The sequence below is a fragment of the Eurosta solidaginis genome, chromosome 1, assembly GCF_040869045.1.
Source record: "Eurosta solidaginis isolate ZX-2024a chromosome 1, ASM4086904v1, whole genome shotgun sequence".
NCBI classification, from domain to species: domain Eukaryota; kingdom Metazoa; phylum Arthropoda; class Insecta; order Diptera; family Tephritidae; genus Eurosta; species Eurosta solidaginis.
In genome coordinates, this window is record NC_090319.1 from 323147620 (window position 1) to 323171494 (window position 23875).

At 42.7% G+C, this 23875-nt stretch overlaps 1 protein-coding gene across 1 annotated transcript; it reads right to left on the bottom strand.

The window, feature by feature from the left end:
* Positions 1 to 458: 458 nt before the first annotated feature.
* Positions 459 to 23358, bottom strand: LOC137237762 (aldo-keto reductase family 1 member A1-like). Its single transcript, XM_067761923.1, has 6 exons — positions 23186 to 23358; positions 22939 to 23119; positions 7997 to 8181; positions 7814 to 7930; positions 730 to 1130; positions 459 to 668 (listed from the first exon to the last, which is right to left on the bottom strand). Exons 1-6 carry the CDS (start codon positions 23255 to 23257, stop codon positions 638 to 640), a joined length of 987 nt encoding a protein of 328 aa, XP_067618024.1. The 5' UTR covers positions 23258 to 23358; the 3' UTR covers positions 459 to 637.
* Between the last annotated feature and the right edge of the window lie 517 nt (positions 23359 to 23875).

Below are 23875 nucleotides of genomic sequence, written 5' to 3' on the forward strand. Positions count from 1 at the left end.
AGAAGTCTATATCTATCTCGATTAGTTTATGCCGTTACGGGGTACCGTTATGCGAACAAAACTAATATACTCTGTGAGCCCTGCGCAGCTGAGTATAAAAATAATGAAAAAATATATATTAAACAAAAATAAAATAAAATAAAACTAAATAGAATAAATGAAAAATAATGAAATAAAATAAAATGAAATAAAAATATAATAAAATAAAATGAGACAAAATAAAATATAATAAAATAAAGGAAGTAAAATAAAAATAAAGTTAATTTAAATTAGCTTAAAGTGAGGTTATATAACCCAATTATGTGAAGAAAAAATAAAATATATTGAATTTTATGTCAATTAAATGAAAAAAGAAATTAAGTAAATTATAAAGAACCATTTTGAAGTTTTTGTTATTTTTATTTTATAAATTTTATTTTAGTTTGCTTCGCTTTATTTCCATTGTTTTTAGTTGCTAATATTTGTTTATCTTATATTTATGTTTTATGTTTTTAACTTTTCACAAATGATCAAAACAAGTTTAAATACATATTTCTTTGTTACTAGTGTTTCTATTCAGCTTTTCAAGTTAAAATTTTAGAATATTTAATACTATATCTTTTATATAAATATGGACGATTTGGTATAAATCAAACTCTCAAAATGGATAATCTGGATGTATTTGAACGCTGAAATGTTAGAAGAATTTTTAATATAAAATATATATTTTTTTCCATAATCAAAAATTACCCCTTATAATTTGAAAAGTCCACAAAACGCATATTTTTATCCAACGCATTTAATTTCTCTATCTCATCTTGGGTAAGTTTAAAATCGAAAATATTTATATTTGCTCGTATGCGACTAGTATCATCACTTTTTATAGTTAATGCCAGTTTTTTATCAATTATCCAACGTAGTATAACATGAGCTGCTGACTTTTTATGTGCTGCTGCAATTTCAAGCACTTCTGGTAATTCTAAGACGTTAACCAAATCGGGTTTGATACCCAATAAGCTGGATTTACGTTGTGCTTGTAACAAAGCGGCTGTCGTAACAGCACCTAAAGCACCATAGGTTAAAACGACGATATTTCGCTTTCTGCAAAAATCAATCACATTGGGCTGTTGTAAATAAATATGATATTCGATCTGTAAAGAGAATTAAAATCTGTATATATATATTTTTAATCTATCAACACAACATGGTCACACCAAAAGCAATTCGGTAGACACGGCGCTATATAATGTAGTTATAGACATAGAGAAATCTTTGGAATATAAAGATTACGCCCTAGTAGTTGTAGTTGTTGTATTAACGATAAATACATTCCCCCAAGGATTTATCGCCATTGCCTCGCATGCGCAATTCTCTGCGCTCCCTTTCAGCATGCATGCGTCATAACTAGAAAGGCCATTTTGTCCATAGCAGTCCAACAATATATTTGTCTGCACATTAAGGGAACCAAACTCCTTATGGAAACTGCGTGAGGTAGTGTTTTAGTGTGCCGTTCTTCCGCTCATACCATTCTTCTATATTCCGAACTAGCGTGAAGCTGGGATTCTCCGAGAGGTCTTATAACCTTAGACTAACAAAGTTACTCTTGTCATTAAAAAGAGATACTAGAGGCTTATGTTGTTGTTGTTGTTGTAGCAATGCTCGCCCCACCTAATAGCCGCGACCGATCACAAATTGTCATCAATATCCTCTAACGGGAGTCCAAGGAAACTTGCCGTTTCAACAGGGGTGGACCATAAGGAAAGGGGTGTTAGAGGCGTTGGTTCCATATTACAATTAAAGAGATGGTTGGTGTCATGTGGGGACACATTGCAAGCGGGGCATACATTTTGTATGTCGGGGTTGATTCTGGATAGGTAAGAGTTTAACCTGTTACAGTATCCAGAACGAAGTTGAGCAAGAGTGACACGCGTTTCCCTGGGGAGTATGCGTTCCTCTTCCGCGAGTTCTGGATATTTTCCTTCAAGTACTGGATTCACCGGGCAATTCCCGACATAAAGGTCCGACGCCTGTCTATGGAGTTCACCAAGGACCTGCTTGTGTTTTTTCGCTTCATACGGCTGGGTTCTCAGGTGCCGTATTTCCTCAAAATGCTTACGGAGATGACTCCTTAGGCCCCTAGGCGGTGCTGGTTCGTCAATCAGATGTCTGTTGGGATGCCCAGGTTTCTGGGTATTCAACAGAAACTGTTTGGTCAGCATCTCATTTCTCTCCCTGATGGGGAGTATTCTCGCCTCATTATGCAGATGGTGTTCTGGGGACATAAGAAGACAGCCCGTGGCGATTCTGAGATCAGTATTTTGGCAGGCCTGTAGTTTCGTCCAGTGGTAGGTTTTAGGCTTGGCGACCATATGGGTGACGCGTAGCACGTAATCGGCTGGCTAATTGCTTTGTATGTGGTCATGAGCGTTTCTTTATCTTTTCCCCAGGTACTGCCAGCAAGGGATTTGAGGATTTTATTACGGCTCTGAATTCTCGGAACAATTGCGGTAGCGTAGTGCCATCGACGTGGATGTTCAATATGGTCGACATTTGGGGCGTCCATGTTGTAAATAAGGTCGCGGAAGATTTAGTCGGTGACAATGCCAGGTTTCGCGAGGCGAAAAAACTGGAGAGATCAGGGAGATAGCCGTTTATTTTATTGCATAGCTCATCAATCTCTGGGCCTGGGCCTGTGGCCATTATTGTGCAGTCATCGGCGTAGGAAACGATTGTGACTCCTTCCGGTGGTGAAGGTAGCTTAGATATGTAGAAATTAAACAAAAGTGGGGATAGGACACCACCCTGTGGCACCCCTTGTTTAATTCTCCTTGGTTTTGATGTCTCGTTTCTGAATTCCACCGATGCCTGCCGACCACCCATATAATTTGCGGTCCACCTTTTAAGACATGGGGGAAGGGTAGACCCTTCCAGGTCTTGCAGTAATGAGCCATGGTTGACCGTATCAAAGGCTTTTGATAGGTCTAGCGCTACGAGTACTGTTCTATGGTGGGGGTATTGATTCAAACCGCAATTTATCTGGGTGCTAATGACATTTAGCGCGGAGGTAGTGCTATGGAGTTTTCTGAAGCCATGCTGATGAGGGGCTAGCTGCAAATGTGCTTGGAAATAAGAGAGCAAAATGGCTTCAAGCGTTTTTGCCACTGGCGATAGGAGAGATATCGGGCTTTAGTAGCGGGACCACCTTGGCCATTTTCCATTTCTCGGGTATGGCAAAGGTGGAGAGAGACAGGTTGAAGACATGCGCTAAATATTTGAAACCCTCTTTCCCTAGGTTTTTAAGCATCGGCATGGCTATGCCGTCTGGGCCCACTGCTTTGGATGGTTTAGCGCGACCAATGGCGTCCTCAACCTCTCTAGCGGTGATGGTGATTGGTGACGCGCTGAATTTGTGTTTATGTGCGTGTCTATTGGCTCTCCGTCTATCTTTGTCGACCGTAGGATGCATTATATATTGTCGGCAGAAAGCGCTCGCGCATTTTTTCGCATCCGACAGCACCTTATCGCCGAAGGCGATGGAAACTTTGTCTTTGTGCTTAGTCGGATTCGATAGGGACTTTACGGTGGACCAAAGTTTACCTACACCGGTAGAGAGGTTACAACCTCTTAGGTGCTCTTCCCATTTCGCCCGCTTGTGTTCGTCCACAAGCAATCTGATGCGCTGGTTTATATCCCTTATTTGGGGGTCGCCTGATCGAGCTGTCTTATAAGGTCGCGTTCCCTCGCTAAGCTCGCGGCCTCCGCCGGGAAGTGGGGCCGGATTTCGGGAATTCTCCCGGCGGGAATGAAATGTGCCGAGGCGGATTCAATGACCTTACGGAAGGCACGCTCCCCTTGGCGGGCATCAGTCGGGATAGGGAGGGCAGCAAAGCTGCTGTCTGTTGCAGATTTATATTCTTCCCACTTTCCTTTTTTGAAGTTTATGAAAGTGCGTTTTTCGGTGACGATGAAGTCGGCGGTACGCTCGAACGAAATAAGTATGGGCAGGTGGTCGGATGCCAATGTTACCATCGGCTGCCAGTTGACGCAGTTTACGAGTTCTGCGCTCACGATTGAGATATCTGGCGAGCTATGACAGCTTCCTACCATACGTGTGGGGGCGTCTCCGTTTATTGTGCAGAACGTCTTCTTCTATTTGATCCGCCAACATCTCACCCCTACTGTCCGCCCGCAAGTTTGAATGCCATAGGTCGTGATGGGCATTGAAATCGCCTAAGATAATGCGATTGTTGCCAGTGAGTAAGGCCTCGATTTTAGGGCGGTATCCACTGGGGCAACAGGTGACAGGAGGGATGTAGATGTTGGTGATTTCTAGATTTGCATCGCCTGACCGGACAGATAGGCCTTGACGTTCTAAGACATTGTCCCTGCGGTCGATGCCAGGATCAAATATATGATATTGCACAGAGTGGTGTATAATAAACGCGAGGCCGCCTCCATTTCCGCTCTCGCGGTCCTTCCTGTGGACATTATACCCAGAGCAGGTCTGCAATGCAGATCTCCCTGTGAGTTCAGTCTCTTGAATCGCAGCAATGCGGATGTTGTGCCGCTTCATGAAATCGACTATCTCCGTAATCTTCCCAGTTAGTCCATTACAGTTTAACTGCAGAATTCTGAAGTGCATGAGGGGTGACGCCGCCACTCTAGGGGTAAGTGACGGGTGACTACGCCTAGGTTGTGGAAGGCCAGGACGCAATTGCTGTTGTGGCCTTGGGACTGGGCGCCCTTGGGCAAGCATTGGGGTACCCGGATGATTTGGGTTTGCGACCTGGCAACATGGCGCGATGAAACCCATCGAGGGGTTGCCGTCGCGGAGACCAGAACATCTAGGAAAGTGGCACCACCCAAGGCAGGAGCTGCATTGAGCGGATGTCGCAAACCTATATATTCTGTGCTGGCAGACGGTGCAAACGGAGGTAGGAACTAAGAGTCTGTTTCCCTGACCTGCACGATTGCTGCCAGAAAAGAGGGGGGAGAGGAAGACGGGGGCAGGGGCTGATGCTCAGCATTACTACCAGCTCTACTACGAAGGTAGTAGTTATGAGTGGTATCAGCTGTTTGAGTTGTTGGCGCCGTGGGGCGCGAGCAGCAGCGGGTACTTGTTGTGGCTTGCTGAGCAGCGAGGCTGCTTGAAGGTAGTGGGGGGCGCTTAGGCGTAGACTACGGGACGCCCTTGGGCGTGAGCAGCAAGAAGCCACAAAAGATTTATAAAAGTTGCGTGGACGTCGGGTTTTGGGATCAAGCCCAGAACAACCTGTCCGATGCAACCATCCCTTGCACGAGACACACTGAACAGAGTATGACCGTCCTAAAAAGATTCTTTTCTGGCAAATGCAGCAAAACCATTTCTCAGACCGGGGTCAGGAGACGGACCCGGATTGGGTTCGATACCTTCCCGGAGTAAGAGAATATGTAGCAGTCCTGCTGCAAGGAGCTGCTGGGAGGATGACAATTTGTGGGAGGGACGAAACAAATTAAATGGGGTCACACTGAAATGACAGTCCTTGGCCGGGAAAAATCCCGAGTGGCTCCGGTACATAGAACCGACTGCCTTGGGAAGCGACTAGAGGCTTATCGCCCCAGCAGGTTAGCGGCTCTGACGGCCCCGAACACCTGATGGATCTAGGGGGTTGGAGGGCGGTATGGCCTAGAAGGTTGCATGTGGTCATACCAAATCATTCCCGAGATGGTCGGGCTAGTACTTTTATGGTGCTTTTTACCGGAACGTGCCGGATTTGCATCCGGCAAAATACCATCAACATCTATAACACTCCCCAAGGTCTTCGGGGAGTGTCCTTATAACTACAACAACTAGAGGCTTATGACGGGTAATCGACTGAACGCTGCCTTCTGGCGTCCCATGCTTTCAAATAAGGCCTAGTTAGTGATAGCAAATGTAAGGTGTGTGGGATGGAGAAGAAAACGATCGAACACATTTTGTGCTTGTGCTCTGCTTTCGTGAGGCTAAGACTCCAGCTATTAATAGTGGCACAGCTATCACATATACAAATAAAATCCGCATAAGTTTTAGAAGGTTTCTAGTAGTTGCCGAAGGAGCGGGGCTATTCTATAAAATATTGTGGCGAATGTTGACATCACTAGGCTGTTAGTAAATAATCACGCAACAACGAAAACATGGAGCAGCCACTCGTATATACATGTACACATTAAAGCTAGCAACACTTATGTACAAGGCAACGAAGAGATCTCTCACACACACACACATGTGGTCATCAGTAGTTGCTCACACATACACACGCATATGATTATTAGAAACGCATAAACTACAAATATACATTTACCAAGCAGGAGATTCTAGAAGGTGAAACGTCTAGACATTTGGACAAATATACAGACGAGGCGACAGAAAATATAAAAGCAGTGCAAGCTGAGGAATCAGTATTCAGTTTTGATTTAACCCTAGAAAGATAACGTTATTTTTTTACCCTAGAGAGATAACGTACGTCTGAGAGACGTGTTCAAGTTTAAAGACTCTAAAGATATAAAAAAAACTAACATTTTTTTTTTTTTTTGTTTTTTTGTAATCATTTATTTGATATATATTCACTTGTGTTAAATCGTTTTTAAAGAAAAATGTTGTTTTTTTTTTAATATATTAAAAATTAAGTTTGACTTCTCTTGGACTTGTCTCATCAAAAATCAGTTTTTTTGAAGGACCTCAGTTTATAGCAAAAAAATTAAAATAAGATACAAATTTTTTGTACTACAATTGAATAAATTAACTGTTTTAAACTATACTTAAAAATATTGGCTAAAATTATCATTCTAGGCAAAAATTACATATAAAATTATTCATGCCACGTAGTCACGTAAAAGATAACGATACGTCTCTTAGGCGTATTTTTAAAAAACATGCGTATATATTTCAGCAAACAAAAAAGTTACTACTGAAAAGCACCACCCACTGACAAGCTGGTAATGGTAGCTGAGAAAACTGAGAATGAGAATGTTCTCTCTTTACGATTGTGGGAGACTGAGAGCAAAATTAAAACGACCTACGTTTCACAGACGTACGTTATCTCACTAGGGTTAAGCACGCTATTGGTTATGAAGTTTAAATGTGAAATACTAATCCCAAAGTAATCTAAATAAGTTCAGTTTGAAATACTAAATATTGGAGTGATTTATTCAACAGTTTAGCGATTCGAACGTTAGCAGAAGATTTCAACTAAGCAGAATTTCCCCAGAATTCGTTACAATGGTACAAAATGGTAGGTCCTCGTTTTGATAGGGGTTTTCGGTTTGGTCGTTAAACAAACTTCTGGACTCAAAGGATCATTCAGTCTATCAGAGGTCCTCACGGACCAGTCAGTTCAAGTTATCCTAACATAATCAATCTTAAAAATATTTTCAATGTTAAATTTCTTTAGCTGGGCACACATATTTGATTTTCGGATGTATGATAATAGAGCAACATTTAATTGTGACACCGAATGTCCGGTAGGAACAACAAATTGTTGTCTACTTATATGAGTTAATGGGGGATTGCCCGTATCGCTTTAAATGTATGAAAACATTTATTTCAAGCAATTTTTAATTTTATAATTTATTTTAATATTGTTTTCGATTACGTTATAAATGTTTATTAATTTTGGCTGCTTGTAATCTTGTTTTCAAAAGTTAAGGTAGGGTCACTCCTATCGGCACTATCCGACGCAATGAATTATTCTTCACATCTATTCTTATGGATCGATTCGCACCTATCGACAGTTAGGCAAAAACATAGCGTCGTGCTGCTGTCGCGTTTCTTCCCCCGTGGAAGTGAGTTTTAGAGTGATTCCTGAAAAAAATTTACCTGCAAAACATGTGGAATAGTACTTCGTGGGCTGAACATATTCTCAATCTGCGAAATATTAAAATTTCCAACGCCAATGGCTCTCGTTAAACCAGAATGTAACATTGTTTCCATGTTCTAGATTGAAAAAGAAAAGTTTTATTTCGAAAAGTGTTTTTTTTTCACCAAATATCACGAACTCACCTTCCAGACACCTTTATGGTCAGTTATTTCATCAAAAATGCAATTACCATCCGAGTCTCGCTTAATAGTTTGATGTTCCATTTTAACAGCAAACGGTGCATCGATCAAATACAAATCAACATATTCCAGTTGTAGTAACCTTAAAGATTTCGTTAAGACTTCTTCAACTTCATGTGGCCTGTTATCTGGTAATGGATTCAGAAACTGCTATTGATTTTTTTGTTTGTTAGAACATTTGCATTTACAAGTTTTATACATGACAACAGCACTGCCGATGACCTACGTGAAAGATTACTGAGAAGACCGCGGTATGTACTAGAAAACTACATTGGAGGTGTCCAGAAACACTTATCATTATTATTTATCCTCCTTTTTTATCAGGGAGAATCTGGTTAGTCTTTCGGTATAAACCGTAACCTAGATGAAGTGGAATCTGTTCTAATGAGGCGTCTGCTATGGGGGTCTAAAATTACTAATTTAACTATGATTAATGTTACGGTCTGCTGCTACGGTCTACGGCTACGACCCACTTGGGAGCGTGTTCACGGGAACACACCTAGCGATGTGGAAAGGGTTGCGATGAAAAATATCGAAAAAGAAGGGAACAGACAGACCGGCCATCACTAGAGGACGGAAAAAAAAAGAAAAAAAGAAGGAAGGAAAAAACCACCACGAGTTTCCGAGGAAGAAAAAACTTTCTTTTTTTTTTGCTGGCGGTCTGAAGCGGTAGAGCACACAACCCTCGTGACCAAAAAGTGGTCAAGTGAAAAATTACAGGATACTTATGTGCATCCACATATAGTTGGTGGAACTGACGAGCGCGTTCTCAAATACAGATAGTTCACCATCAAAATTTGGGCGGTTTATAGCCATCGTAAAACACTCCTCTACATATGTTCATCGTATTTTCGGAATTCCTCAAAGCCGTGCTTATATACATAGCCAAATTTTGAAAGGCTAAGGAGCTACATACAGGAAGTTTACATTTTAACGTTTTAACCCGAAAATTGTCTCCGAAATGAGTGAATTCAATTAAAAACGAAGTAAGCTAGCCGGTGGCCACGTTGAAACCGTTTTAACCTACTCTCAGGACGTGCTAAATTCCCGAACATCGTGAATACTAATAAATAGTAATTGGAAGGCATCGGCGTTGCCTTCTCCGCGTATGCGAGGAGCGCGGGAATGTTGGAATTTTCCCAACGATTGCCACGTAATATACACGGTTCCTCAACTTAGCAATAGTGGTGTTGGCTTAGCGGTGTCATTTCCATCCACACCAACTGCAATAGCACCAACCATATCCAGTGACCCCGGCACCGTCATATGCCAAGACGCCAGACGTACCACTCCTAGAGTGACATATCAACAAACACAGCGCCATTCACCACAGCAACATATTAATGATACACAACAATTGCCACAATTACAATTGCAACAACAAACGCAAAACCATCATCTAAACGAGCTGAGCAAATATTGGGTGGTGTCCAATGGCCAAGCATTGCCCTATAACATTCTACCTAATGGCACGATAATCACACCTCATTAACGCCAGCCAGCAACATCTGAGCAACATACGCACACTCAGCAGCAGCAGGTTCAGCAGCAGCAACAGCAACAACAACAGTACCAACACCAACTGCAACAACAACGTTTGAAACTGGGTGAGTCCGTTCCAACTCGGTGAAATTGTATTATGTATCTATGTGAAGTGATAAAATTCGTCACTTACAGATTATCGTTTCAAATTTTTGTAATTCATTCCAAGCACGCTTAATGAACCTAAAGACCCCTTTCTGTAACTCGATTCGAACGTACGGTATATGCATTCGGACACTTTGGTGCTCTTAACTCTGTTGACCCGTCGGATAAGTGCAATGTAAAACCCGTTCTGCAATCTTGCGAATAAGAACCATTGTTCTGTAAAGCTTGTGAAAGGTCAATACAGTCAAGAAATAGAAAACCAAAATTATGAAAGTGTGAGTTCTGCAGATAATATTATTCCAGTCGAGTTACAGAATAGTGTCACTAGTATATATATAATACCTTACATATTTGAATGTGTCACTCGGAACCATAAATTTTTTTTATACTTACCTGCGAAAGCCATGTAAATGGGTAATGCATTACACATTAGCGACATAGGCCTTTCTGCGAGAGTTATAACCTAGATGCAACAGGGGTTGGGGAGCGATGTCCTTTTGAACCCGGAACAATAAACTCGTTTCAGACGTTTTTTTTTTTGTATTTTCAAATAACGTCGCGAATGAACCCTTGCACAAAAAAAAAAGGAAGAAGAGGAAGAATTCCCCAAATTAAATGAAATACATAAAAATGAATTTAATGTAATTGCACTAGTAATTAAAAACCAAAAGATATTTAGTACATTCAAAATATTTTCTACACTATATACGAAACCACTAGGCTGTAAGACATATAAGGAGTTGAATCCGAATAATTGTATGCGATGTAAATGTAATTCGGAATAAACGTAAACTCTAGCATCACATGTGAAACTTAGAAATTCTCGATAGAATCCTAAAAATTTAATGCATAAGTTATTAATTAGTATGAATTGTCAATAAATCTAAATTGTAAATGGGAATGCTGAGGTCTCCTTTCTTTTAGAGGGCACCTAAGGTATACAGGTAAGGGGCCACCGAAATTTTAGGTGCGTCGGTGGCCATGGATTTTGAGGGTGGGACTAAGCACCGGGCGTCGCAACACCACCCGCGGCGCCCCCTATGTATATTCGGCCCTTTTCTTTTTTATTTTTAATTTTTTCAGCTTTTTGTTATTGTTTGGTTTTTCAGCGGTTTTTTTTTAATTTGATTTTCAGCGTTAGTAACCGGCCATGTCCGGTTCGGTAGTACTTTTTTTGCGTCAGTTTTTTTTTTGAATTTGAATTTAAATTTTTGGAATGTTAACGGTCTGTCCGTGACATCCGGTTCAGCCGGATGTTGTTTTATTTTGTATTGATAAGCGTTTTGAGTCGGTCTCTGCGCTTCTGCCAGGTTTTTTGAATTTGACAGCTGCTCGTCTTGATAGGCATGATAGGAACTTTTTTCTGTTTATGGCGCAGGAACAGTAAGGTTGGCAAGGACCCGCCCCAGCCGACAATGACTAGCCACTGTGCACCACTACATCATGCCGACCGCCTTCCTTACTGCTCCGTTGTAAATGCGTAAACATAACAGATGGCGCCCAACGAGATTTGGTGCCCGAGGCGCTGTCGCGCTGGTCATTTTGGTCAACTTGTGAAGTTGACCGTCCCATCAGTCCGAGGTGTGCAGCCGCAGGAGCAGCCACCTGCGTTGCGGTGGGATGGTTGGACGGATCAAGTTGTCCAGAATGATCATCGATGACAGTTGCTGAGGGCGCCATAACAGATGGCGCCCAACGTGGCGCCTGAAGCGCTGACCGCGGGGGTCAGTCGGGTCAACCTGTGAGGTTGACCATCCCACCAGTCCGAGTGAGCAGCCACAGAGCTGCCACCTACGTTGCGGTGGGATGGTTAGACGGATCAGGTTGTCCGGGCTGGTCATCGGGGGCAGTGGCTGACGGAGCCACGTGACTTAACGTCAGTTATCGGGATTTTGTATTCACCCGATGAGGCAGTGCTGCACGCACTTTATTTTTTTTTGTAGTTGGGGTTTTTATTTTCCCGGAATGTTGTCCGTTAGTCGGCTATGGAATAATTTTGTCCGCTAATTGGGTTTAATTTTTTTTTTGTAAAGTAGTTTTTTTTGTTTATTAGCCGAATTTGTGTTGTCCAGGGTGAATGTGTGTGCGCATGTAGTGAGGACCCCAGCTCATCCCACGTCCCAGGTGGTAGCTTGGAATACCACCTGGATGGTGATGGGTTGAGCTGGGATTCAGAGTGGCACTCCTTCCTGTCCCACCAGACTGGGGGAGCGGTTCCGAAACCGCTCCACCCATTGCGGCGGAGGCAGGAGGGGTGCCCAGTAAAAATGAACGGGAGGCCTCAACACCCCCAACCAGTCCCAGGGGCAAGCCCCTGGAGACTACCCCTGCGTTGCGGCTGGGCGTGTTGAGACCAACCCGTGTGTGCCTGGAGTGACCCTAGTGGCCTCAGACCAGTCTCGTAGGGGGACCTTAAGACCCCCTCGCACTGCGGTTGGGAGCACTAGGGCCAAGTATGAATGTGTTTGTAGTAAATTTTTTTTTCTCAACCTGTAGCCCAGGTGCCTTCTGGGAATGGGATGTCAGCGTTCCCATTAGAATTGCTACCAAGTTTTCTCAACTCCTCGCGTAATTTTTTTATATACACATTTTTTTTCAAGGCATCGCCTAAAATATAAGGTAAAAGGGGGAATTCTGATTTTTTTTTGTTGACCCCTAACTGCGCTACGCGGCAAAAGTTTTTTTAACTACTACGTAACGAGCTACATTTTTTTTATATAATTATTTTTGATTATGTCACGCGAGCAATCGTTCGGCCAACCGGGGCGAAATACTCCGTTCGGGAGTGCGGGAGGGTTCCGGGGAAACCAGCACCGGGGCGGTGCTAATAGGGGGGCTTTTTCGAAAGCAAGGCGTCCTTTGGTGGTGCATACCCCAGTAGGAGGATCCTACGGAAATCCCGCGGGGACTCATATAGGCTCGGGCCCGAACGACGACCGCGACAAACTGGACATACCTGTAAGCACCAGCAATTTAAATGCATCGCTGCTAAACACACACAACATCTCGGGGATAATGACCAATGTGTCGAACTATGCACCAGATGGAGCGGGTGCCTTACCACCAAATCAAGAGGTTGGAAATTTTGGGGACGCTACCAGCGATCAGGCGAACCTCCTAGGAATGCAGGACGAAGCCACTCGTGGAGGCTCGTGGGTGGACGTGCTACACCAACTGTTCCAGGCTTCGCAGGAGGAAATGCGGAGAGAGATGGGCTCAATTAGAGCCAACATGGCCCAGCTCAACGCCGCTCTCGAATCCACGCAGCAAGCACACCAGCAACACAGGAACGCAAGCAGGATGGACCGTAACCCATTGCCATCGGTAGTACCGCCAATGTACCCGACTCCAAGCAGCATAACAGTAAAACCGCAGGAGTGGAAAATCGCATTCGACGGCACTGGGAGTGTAAGCGATTTCCTCTTCAAATTAAACACCTTGTGTGAGCGCACACAATGCCCTGACGAACAAATAATGGCCAGTTTCCACTTATTCCTTTCGGGACGAGCCGAAGAATGGTACTGGCTGTTCACAAAACAAAACCCAAATGCGACATATGCCTTTTTGTGCTACTCCTTAAAGAGAGAGTTTGGCACCTTGAAAACGGACCACGAGATCATGATGGAGATCTCCATGCGCAAGCAAAAGGCAAGTGAGTGTTATGACGTGTTTCACGCGGACATAATCTCCTTGAACGCGCGCTTAAGGGAGCCGATGTCAGAGCTTCTACTGATTGACATAATAAAAAGGAACGTCAACAGTAGCCTTAAGCTAATGCTTTTTAATGCGGACGTAAGGAACCTCCATGATCTGCGCGATGTAGCACGCCGAGGTGAACAAGTGCTGAAAGAGAGCAAGCTGCTGGGAGCCAATTACTCAGGACGGCATGTAAGCGAGGCACGCGTGACAACCCCGGACATGAAGATGGAAGGCGAGGACGGCGAGATAGATCCCCAGATAGAGGCGCTGGAATATAGACGCAGCAGAAGACCGGACTACTCAGGAATCCAGTGCTGGAATTGCCAGGGAATGGGGCACTCCTATATATATTGCGAGGAACCCATAAAAAGTCCTTTTTGTTTTAAATGTGGGTATAAGGGTGTATTCACTCCTAAATGCCCTAGGGACCATCGCAGGCAGGGAAACCAGTACCCGAGCGAGAAGATGGGGGAACCTCGTTCGGCTTCATAGCTCCCACATCAGCCAGTGCTCGAGGCGTCGTCCCGTGCGCTGAACCCGAGGGCGAATCTCTGCATGGAGGTGGTGAGCTTCCGAGGTGCAGTAGTACCCTGGCAGAAGAACCCTCGACTGTAATAATAACTTTCCCTGATAGTACTGACGATTCGAATAGTTCTGAATCCGAGAGTCGAACGTCCTCTTTCACGATGGGCGAGCAAATCAAAATTCTGCGACGCCAGCATAGGGATGTCGCGAGCCAAACGCAACTTTCACCAAGCCTAGAAGAAAGGGAGCATAGGTACGAACACATAAGACATACCATTTTTGAACAATATCCGGTATCGGAAAATATTTTGAAGTGTAGGAAGAGATACCACAGGAGAGTACAGGAGCGTAGACTGCTGCAAGCCACCACGTTAACGCTTACAGAGGACGAAAGGCCTCTAGTAAAGGCTAAAATTAAAAATAGTTTTCTTGTAGGGTTGTTGGACTCGGGAGCCAACGTCTCCATCTTAGGGAAGAATGGATTAGAATTCCTAAAGGGTAACGGCTTCGAATATCAGCCCTTACATGCGTTCGTATATACCGCAGGCGGCAACAAGCAAAAAATTTTAGGCTCAGTATCTCTACCGGTCACTTTTAAAAATACCACAAAGATTATTCGTTTTTACCTTGTTCCCTCATTGCTCCAAGAAGCATACTTCGGGGTAGATTTTTGGAGAGCATTTGCGTTAGCTCCCGAAATATTCCCGAGCGTAGAGTGTTTAGAGACTAGGCTTGAAAAGGAAGAGGAACTTAACCTCCATGAATTGTCACCAGAACAGAAATCAGAATTGCGAAAAGTCATCGAGACGTTTCCTTCGTACGAGAAGTTAGGCCTAGGGCAAACTAAATTAGTGGAGCATCACATCGACACCGGTGATGCTGTGCCTATAAAAAGCAAGCATTTTCCTCTTTCGCCGCCGAGGCAAGCCGAAGCTTTTAGAGAACTAGACAGGTTACTACAGTTAGGAGTTATAGAAGAATCCAACTCCCCGTGGTGTAGTCCTGTAGTACTGGTCCGGAAACCAGGCAAAGTCAGGCTGTGCATAGATTCGAGAAAGGTCAACGCGGTGACTAAGAAGGATTCGTACCCCCTGCCTCATATCAACGGCTTATTGAGCAGACTGAAAGATACGCATTTTATTAGTGGCATTGATCTGAAAGACGCGTTCTTCCAGATCAAATTGACAGAGTCCTCTAAGGAAAAAACAGCATTCGCCGTTCCGGGGAGGCCTCTGTACCACTTCAAGGTGATGCCATTTGGTCTGTGCAATGGACCGCAGACTATGAGTAGGCTGATGGACAAGGCGATCCCTTCGCGTCTGCGAGAGAACGTCTTTGTCTACCTGGACGATCTGATGGTATGTAGCACTAATTTTGAGGATCATCTAAAATTGCTAGCGGAAGTGGCGAACTGTTTGAGAGATGCAGGTCTGACAATAAATGTGGAAAAAAGTAAATTTTGTCAGAAGGAAATACGCTACTTAGGGTATTTGATAGGCAGCGGGTGTCTGAAAGTGGATCCGGGAAAAGTAGAAGCAATACAAAACTTCCCGATCCCTAAATCCCCTCGGCAAGTGCGTAGGTTTGTGGGCATGGCGAATTGGTACCGAGCATTTATTACCAATTTTGCGGACTTGGCAGGTCCCTTGACCGACTGTCTCCGCAAGTCAGCAGGCCCGTTTAAACTCACTCCTGAAGCTATAGAGGCGTTCGAAAAACTAAAAGTAGCCTTGAGTTCGGCGCCTGTCTTGGCCCAACCAGACTTTTCAAGGGAATTCGTGATACAATGTGACGCTTCCAAAATAGGTGTTGGCGGAGTATTGTTTCAGGTCGATGATGATGGCGCTGAGCATCCAATCGCATTCGTGTCGAAAAAGCTGAATAATGCTCAACGCAATTACACAGTAACCGAGCTGGAATGTCTTGCAGCCATAATTAGCGTGAAGCGTTTCCGACCCTATGTCGAAGGATTACCTTTTCGGATTGTTACGGACCACTCCAGTCTCAAGTGGTTGATGACACAAAAAGACTTGAGCGGGAGGTTGGCGAGATGGTCACTCTTACTGCAAAGATACGATTTTAGAATGGAACATCGTAAGGGCACCCTGAATGTAGTACCAGACGCGCTGTCGCGTTTTGACGTTGACGAGTTAACTTTCACTACCACACCCGGAGAAATAGACTTAGTCTCTCCCGAATTTACCAGCAATGAGTATTTAGACTTAATTCGGACCGTCACCGAAAACGAGGAATCACTTCCGGATTTACGAGTGGTGGACGGTGTAATTTTCAAAAGAGTTAAGTTTCGTAAGGGGATGGAAGGGGAAGAAGACTCGCTGTGGCGTTTATGGTTGCCAAAAGGGTTGACTGAGGAAGCAGTGAGATTAGCACATGACGCTAACCGGAGTTACCATGGCGGATGGCTGAAAACCTTAGAACGTGTTAGGCAGAAGTACTTCTGGCCGCAGCAGACTAAGGACGTCAGGGACTACGTCCAGCGTTGTGACACCTGCAAAACGGTAAAACCCACCAATCAGCAGTCGAGACCACCTATAGGGAGTACCTTTGAATCCGAAAGGCCATTTCAGCGGTTGTATTGCGACTTTCTAGGGCCGTATCCGAGATCTAAGCGGCGAAATCAATTTCTTTTCATAGTACTAGACCATTTTTCAAAATACGTTTGGCTAAAGCCCATGCAGAGAGCCACCACTGTAAACGTTATAAATTACTTCGCTTCAGAAATTTTTCCGGCTGTAGGGGTCCCTGAGTTTATTCACAGTGACAATGGTAAACAGTTCATCTCGAAGGAAATGAACCAATTTTTTGCAAACTACGGGGTGACGCACGTGAGGACGGGGCTATATTCTCCCCAAGCGAACGCATCCGAACGCGTCAACAGAGAAATTGTTTCTAAGATTAGGATTTTCCTGAAGGATAAACCTGACCACACTAATTGGGATAAGCATATACCCGAAATTTTATCAGTTTTGAGAAGTGATTTTCATACAGCGATTCAGTGTTCTCCGTACTTTGCATTATATGGCCAAAACATGGTCCAACATGCCTCAACGTACAACATTTTAGGGAAACTCGGCAGCCTTCGAGAAGACCAGGTTACGGTAGTAAGCCGAGCTGACAAGTTGACTAATATTCGTGAGCAGATCCGCAGAAATTTAGATCAGGCCAAAGATAGGGGAGTAACCACCTATAACAAGCGCTCTAGACACGTCAACTATAAGGAAGGTCAGGAAGTTTTCCGGAGAAACTTTGCCTTAAGTAATTTTAAACAGGGCATTAATGCCAAATTCCTACCCAAATACCTGAAGTGTCGCGTGCTTCGAAAAATAGGTAACGCATTGTATGATCTCGAGGACCTAAACGGGAAATTGATAGGTCGCTTTCACGCGTCGGACATTCGCCCGCAATGAACTAGAAAACGTTTCTTTTGCCAATTTACAATTTGATTTTTTTTATACACCCACCAATTGGACCTTTTTTTGTCTGGGCGTTTTGGCGGTCGGGGACATCTCGCCCAGTATTCTCCCCGAGCACTGACCTCATAGGTTGTTCACACGCGTACTCACCGAGGACCGTGAACACCCTGGCAGTCCACGCTTAGGTCGGACTAGCCTTTCGGAGTTTGGACGAGTTCTCCTTTACCAAAATGTCTACGAAAATTTTTTTTTGTCTTGCCTTTTGTGGGGGCGATAACCACTAAAACCTTTCGGAGTTTTGACGAGTTCTCCATAACAAATGTCTAATTGCCGCAAAGCCCTTTTAAACTAGGAAACAGAATTAATTCCCAAATTTGACTTAACTTTTTTTGATGGACCCATGTTGCCCGGCTAGCTTCGTAGTAGGACTTTGAGACTCTTATCTCAGGGGTGAGTCGTGCCCCACGTTGCTTGTCATCGGAGATCCCTGGCAATAGCTTCCCACAGATGATCCGGTTCCCTGTTCGCTTCATCGTCAGGTCTTCAAAGCGAAGCAGGTTTGTTACGGTCTGCTGCTACGGTCTACGGCTACGACCCACTTGGGAGCGTGTTCACGGGAACACACCTAGCGATGTGGAAAGGGTTGCGATGAAAAATATCGAAAAAGAAGGGAACAGACAGACCGGCCATCACTAGAGGACGGAAAAAAAAAGAAAAAAAGAAGGAAGGAAAAAACCACCACGAGTTTCCGAGGAAGAAAAAACTTTCTTTTTTTTTTGCTGGCGGTCTGAAGCGGTAGAGCACACAACCCTCGTGACCAAAAAGTGGTCAAGTGAAAAATTACAGGATACTTATGTGCATCCACATATAGTTGGTGGAACTGACGAGCGCGTTCTCAAATACAGATAGTTCACCATCAAAATTTGGGCGGTTTATAGCCATCGTAAAACACTCCTCTACATATGTTCATCGTATTTTCGGAATTCCTCAAAGCCGTGCTTATATACATAGCCAAATTTTGAAAGGCTAAGGAGCTACATACAGGAAGTTTACATTTTAACGTTTTAACCCGAAAATTGTCTCCGAAATGAGTGAATTCAATTAAAAACGAAGTAAGCTAGCCGGTGGCCACGTTGAAACCGTTTTAACCTACTCTCAGGACGTGCTAAATTCCCGAACATCGTGAATACTAATAAATAGTAATTGGAAGGCATCGGCGTTGCCTTCTCCGCGTATGCGAGGAGCGCGGGAATGTTGGAATTTTCCCAACGATTGCCACGTAATATACACGGTTCCTCAACTTAGCAATAGTGGTGTTGGCTTAGCGGTGTCATTTCCATCCACACCAACTGCAATAGCACCAACCATATCCAGTGACCCCGGCACCGTCATATGCCAAGACGCCAGACGTACCACTCCTAGAGTGACATATCAACAAACACAGCGCCATTCACCACAGCAACATATTAATGATACACAACAATTGCCACAATTACAATTGCAACAACAAACGCAAAACCATCATCTAAACGAGCTGAGCAAATATTGGGTGGTGTCCAATGGCCAAGCATTGCCCTATAACATTCTACCTAATGGCACGATAATCACACCTCATTAACGCCAGCCAGCAACATCTGAGCAACATACGCACACTCAGCAGCAGCAGGTTCAGCAGCAGCAACAGCAACAACAACAGTACCAACACCAACTGCAACAACAACGTTTGAAACTGGGTGAGTCCGTTCCAACTCGGTGAAATTGTATTATGTATCTATGTGAAGTGATAAAATTCGTCACTTACAGATTATCGTTTCAAATTTTTGTAATTCATTCCAAGCACGCTTAATGAACCTAAAGACCCCTTTCTGTAACTCGATTCGAACGTACGGTATATGCATTCGGACACTTTGGTGCTCTTAACTCTGTTGACCCGTCGGATAAGTGCAATGTAAAACCCGTTCTGCAATCTTGCGAATAAGAACCATTGTTCTGTAAAGCTTGTGAAAGGTCAATACAGTCAAGAAATAGAAAACCAAAATTATGAAAGTGTGAGTTCTGCAGATAATATTATTCCAGTCGAGTTACAGAATAGTGTCACTAGTATATATATAATACCTTACATATTTGAATGTGTCACTCGGAACCATAAATTTTTTTTATACTTACCTGCGAAAGCCATGTAAATGGGTAATGCATTACACATTAGCGACATAGGCCTTTCTGCGAGAGTTATAACCTAGATGCAACAGGGGTTGGGGAGCGATGTCCTTTTGAACCCGGAACAATAAACTCGTTTCAGACGTTTTTTTTTTTGTATTTTCAAATAACGTCGCGAATGAACCCTTGCACAAAAAAAAAAGGAAGAAGAGGAAGAATTCCCCAAATTAAATGAAATACATAAAAATGAATTTAATGTAATTGCACTAGTAATTAAAAACCAAAAGATATTTAGTACATTCAAAATATTTTCTACACTATATACGAAACCACTAGGCTGTAAGACATATAAGGAGTTGAATCCGAATAATTGTATGCGATGTAAATGTAATTCGGAATAAACGTAAACTCTAGCATCACATGTGAAACTTAGAAATTCTCGATAGAATCCTAAAAATTTAATGCATAAGTTATTAATTAGTATGAATTGTCAATAAATCTAAATTGTAAATGGGAATGCTGAGGTCTCCTTTCTTTTAGAGGGCACCTAAGGTATACAGGTAAGGGGCCACCGAAATTTTAGGTGCGTCGGTGGCCATGGATTTTGAGGGTGGGACTAAGCACCGGGCGTCGCAACACCACCCGCGGCGCCCCCTATGTATATTCGGCCCTTTTCTTTTTTATTTTTAATTTTTTCAGCTTTTTGTTATTGTTTGGTTTTTCAGCGGTTTTTTTTTAATTTGATTTTCAGCGTTAGTAACCGGCCATGTCCGGTTCGGTAGTACTTTTTTTGCGTCAGTTTTTTTTTTGAATTTGAATTTAAATTTTTGGAATGTTAACGGTCTGTCCGTGACATCCGGTTCAGCCGGATGTTGTTTTATTTTGTATTGATAAGCGTTTTGAGTCGGTCTCTGCGCTTCTGCCAGGTTTTTTGAATTTGACAGCTGCTCGTCTTGATAGGCATGATAGGAACTTTTTTCTGTTTATGGCGCAGGAACAGTAAGGTTGGCAAGGACCCGCCCCAGCCGACAATGACTAGCCACTGTGCACCACTACATCATGCCGACCGCCTTCCTTACTGCTCCGTTGTAAATGCGTAACCATAACATTAACTATAATTGAAAACAAAGATCTCTCTACCTAAGAATGCACTACCAAGAGGTTTCGCAGCTACAAGAATGGGTTTCAATAAATAAGAGATTATAAAGACCTCTTGCCAAGCTGTTTAACATTGTAGCCGAAACAACAAACAAATCATGTATCGTGTTCCATTGTTCAATAAGTACGGCAACTCCCCCCCCCCCCCCCCCCCCCCCCAGCCTTTACAACTCAGTGACCTGTTGTCCGTCCTCTGCTGCCAAGGCCAGCCTTCGATATAAATAACCTATTTGAGTAACTTGACCCATCCAGCAAAGCTGCTCGACAAACAAAAGGTACGATCGGTTCTGCTACCATTAACCCTAAATATGAATAAGAATGTTGTAAAGATCAAACCGTAATACTGCCGTCCTATTAAAGAATGTGGGTATCTGAATATTTTTTTTTTTCAAATATTAGTCATTTACGAAAGCCTGACTGGTAATTGGCGCTTGGCATTTTTTGCCTTATTGTAGATTGAGCAAAGTATCATTAAGCTCTTATATGGAGGTGTGCACCTTGGCGTAAAGTCCATAAATTGGCGGCACATTATTACTTTTGGGACAAGATTTTGGTCAGAGATCGGGATATCGGACTCCTTCGCTGTTGAGCTATCAGGAGAATTTTTCCTTTTATTTTTTTTCCATTGGTCAGGCTTCGTGGTGGGGTTTTGAAACCTTTCGCATAAAACGTGGTTTTTTCGGAAATATTTTGGATTAGTGGTCACAGTCAGCACTCATGCTTTTTACTCTCGTCTCTTTTTTCTAACAGAGCTTTTTGCCCCTCTTCACGACACGACCTTTTGCAGTTCGTACGCAAAATTTCTCAGTACACTAAAAATTTAATTAAGCGAATCTATGCCAACTCGCCGCACGACAGAATTGGAAGTCAAACTTATATGGTTTTATTGATATTCTAAACTCACACATTTTTAATGGAAAATCGCAAGAGCACGTCATTGGCTGATCGCATACCATTATCTGGTATTTAATCTATACGAAGTAAAATCAAAGCGAATTCAAACCCATTTCGTCGTCCTTAAAAATGACTCTGAAGGTAAAGACAGAAGCACAAGCAATCAGCTGTACTTACTCATACATACATCGTTCTTAAATTCATAAAATGCACGGCAAAATTATGCAAGGATATAGCAAAGCGAATACAGCCCAAATTTGCCGTGGCGGAGATCGTAAAATAAAAGTAAAATTAATCAAATTTACTGACATCCTGTACCACATTTCCGATTGAAAAATCAAGGCGAATTCAGTACCAGCTGTTGTTATTCCAACAGCTGATTACTTCTTCTTGATTATTTTCCATACAACACCTTCAAGGCGAATTCATTACAGGTGGTGTTATCCCATCAGCTGATCGCTTCTTCTTAATAATTTTCCATACAAAGCCTTTTACAACAAAATGTCAGTTAATCGAAATCTATGAAAATTTTCAAACAAAATAAGTAATGAACATTTTCTTTTGACTTGACATTCATCTGCACGGCGAATTGATTGAATTCGCTTTGCCACCACCTGGTATAGATTCGCTTTGCAACGCCTTGTACAACAATATGTCAGTTAATCGAAATCAATGAAAATTTTCTTTTGATTTGACATTCTTCTGTACGGCGAAGTGGTTGAATTCGCTTTGACACCACCTGGTATAGATTCGCGTTGGGAAAAATGACAAAAACAAGTAATAAGTTGTTGGCATGCTATAACTTCGTTTGAATTCGCCTTTATCGATACTAAATCGGAGTTCGATTGATGGCAAGGCGAATCCAGTACCAGGTGTTGTAATTCGAACAGCAATGCAACACAACGCCTTGAATAAAGGCTGTCTGTAAATCGAAATCAATGGATACTTTCTTTTGACTTGACATTTTTCCGCATGGCGAATTGGTTGAATTCGTGTTGCCATCACATTGTATAAACTTGCCTTGAATTGATGGATGGGCAAAGCGAATTCAGTACCAGGTGTTGTTATCCCAACAGCTCATTGCTTCTTCTTGATTATTTTCCATACAGCGTCTTGTAATTTAATATGTCAGTTAATCGGAACCAATGAAAATTGTCTTTTGGCTTGACATTTTTATGCATGGCGAATTGGTAGAATTCGCTTCGCCACCACCTGGTATGGATTCGCCTTAGGGAGATTGCAAGCACAAACAATCAACGAATGGCGTGACATTGTACAGAATTCTCCTTGAAATGCACTGAATTCGCCTATAAAATCGCGCTAATAGACTATCCTTAGCTATTCAATATCTCAACTAAATAAGTAACTCACTTTCAACAGGCAATTTGGTCACAACAAATATTTCATCACGTTTAATTTTGTTTGAATTTATCCAAGCTGCCAAAACATCACCGACTGTACCCTGATTATTATAGGCTGGAGAGGTTTCAATGAGACGATAGCCAGCTTCAATTGCTTCACTCAAGGACTCAATTATATCATCCTCTTTGATCTGTATGGAAAAATATAAACGATATAATAGAAAATATCATTAAAGAATATCACTTTCGCTTTAAACCTCTGCCGTCCTAAATCCAAAAGCTGGCATATCAAGATCGTTATGCATGCGCAAGTATTTATTAAAAGCCATGGTTGAGAAAAATTTTACGTGTAATGAAATGACCTCTTACAACTGCGTCGTGATCCCATGTAATTCAGTTTGGTCGGTGTTTTTGGTATTTTTTTAATGATATTTTCTGTTACTCAAACTTTTTTGAATGAAAAAAAAAAAAAATAAAACCGTTTAAAAACTTCAAAAATTATCAAATAGGGACACGAAATCACATCTAAAGTATCAATATCAAGTATAGTTTTAAGATATCCGTTACCTGATAATACTCGAGACAAAAGACTCGATAAGTATAATATTGATATTAGTATCACGGATATTATTTTCATTTCGTCATGGAAACAATAACTAAAGAAGAAGGGATAAGATTAATTTCTTGTTTTCTTCGCCCCTGCTCTAACAGGGCGAATTCAACTCAAAAACCTCTCCATTACAACGCGTCCTGTGTTAACTTCCCTCCTCAGATATGCATTCTGTATGTGCCCAACAAACACTGCAGAAAGACTAGGTAATATAGAGGTAATCTAGGTGTTCGCATATGTTCCACCCCTGGGAACAGTATTATTAGCTGTACAATTTTCACGCTTCTCTGTTATTTGCTGCTTCCATTTGTTATGGAATCGCATTTTCGGTGGAAGC

What these genes read in the sequence shown, in the direction of transcription:
- LOC137237762 (XM_067761923.1), bottom strand. Translation starts at nt 23,257, where the DNA reads ATGGCTTTTAATAAATACTTGCGCATGCATAACGATCTTGATATGCCA. An exon ending in GACCAAATTGCCTGTTGAAA is followed by an intron (nt 8,182 to 22,938) that starts GTGAGTTACTTA and finishes ATCCATTACCAG; the next exon opens with ATAACAGGCCACATGAAGTT. An exon ending in CTATTCCACATGTTTTGCAG is followed by an intron (nt 1,131 to 7,813) that starts GTAAATTTTTTT and finishes TTCTCTTTACAG; the next exon opens with ATCGAATATCATATTTATTT.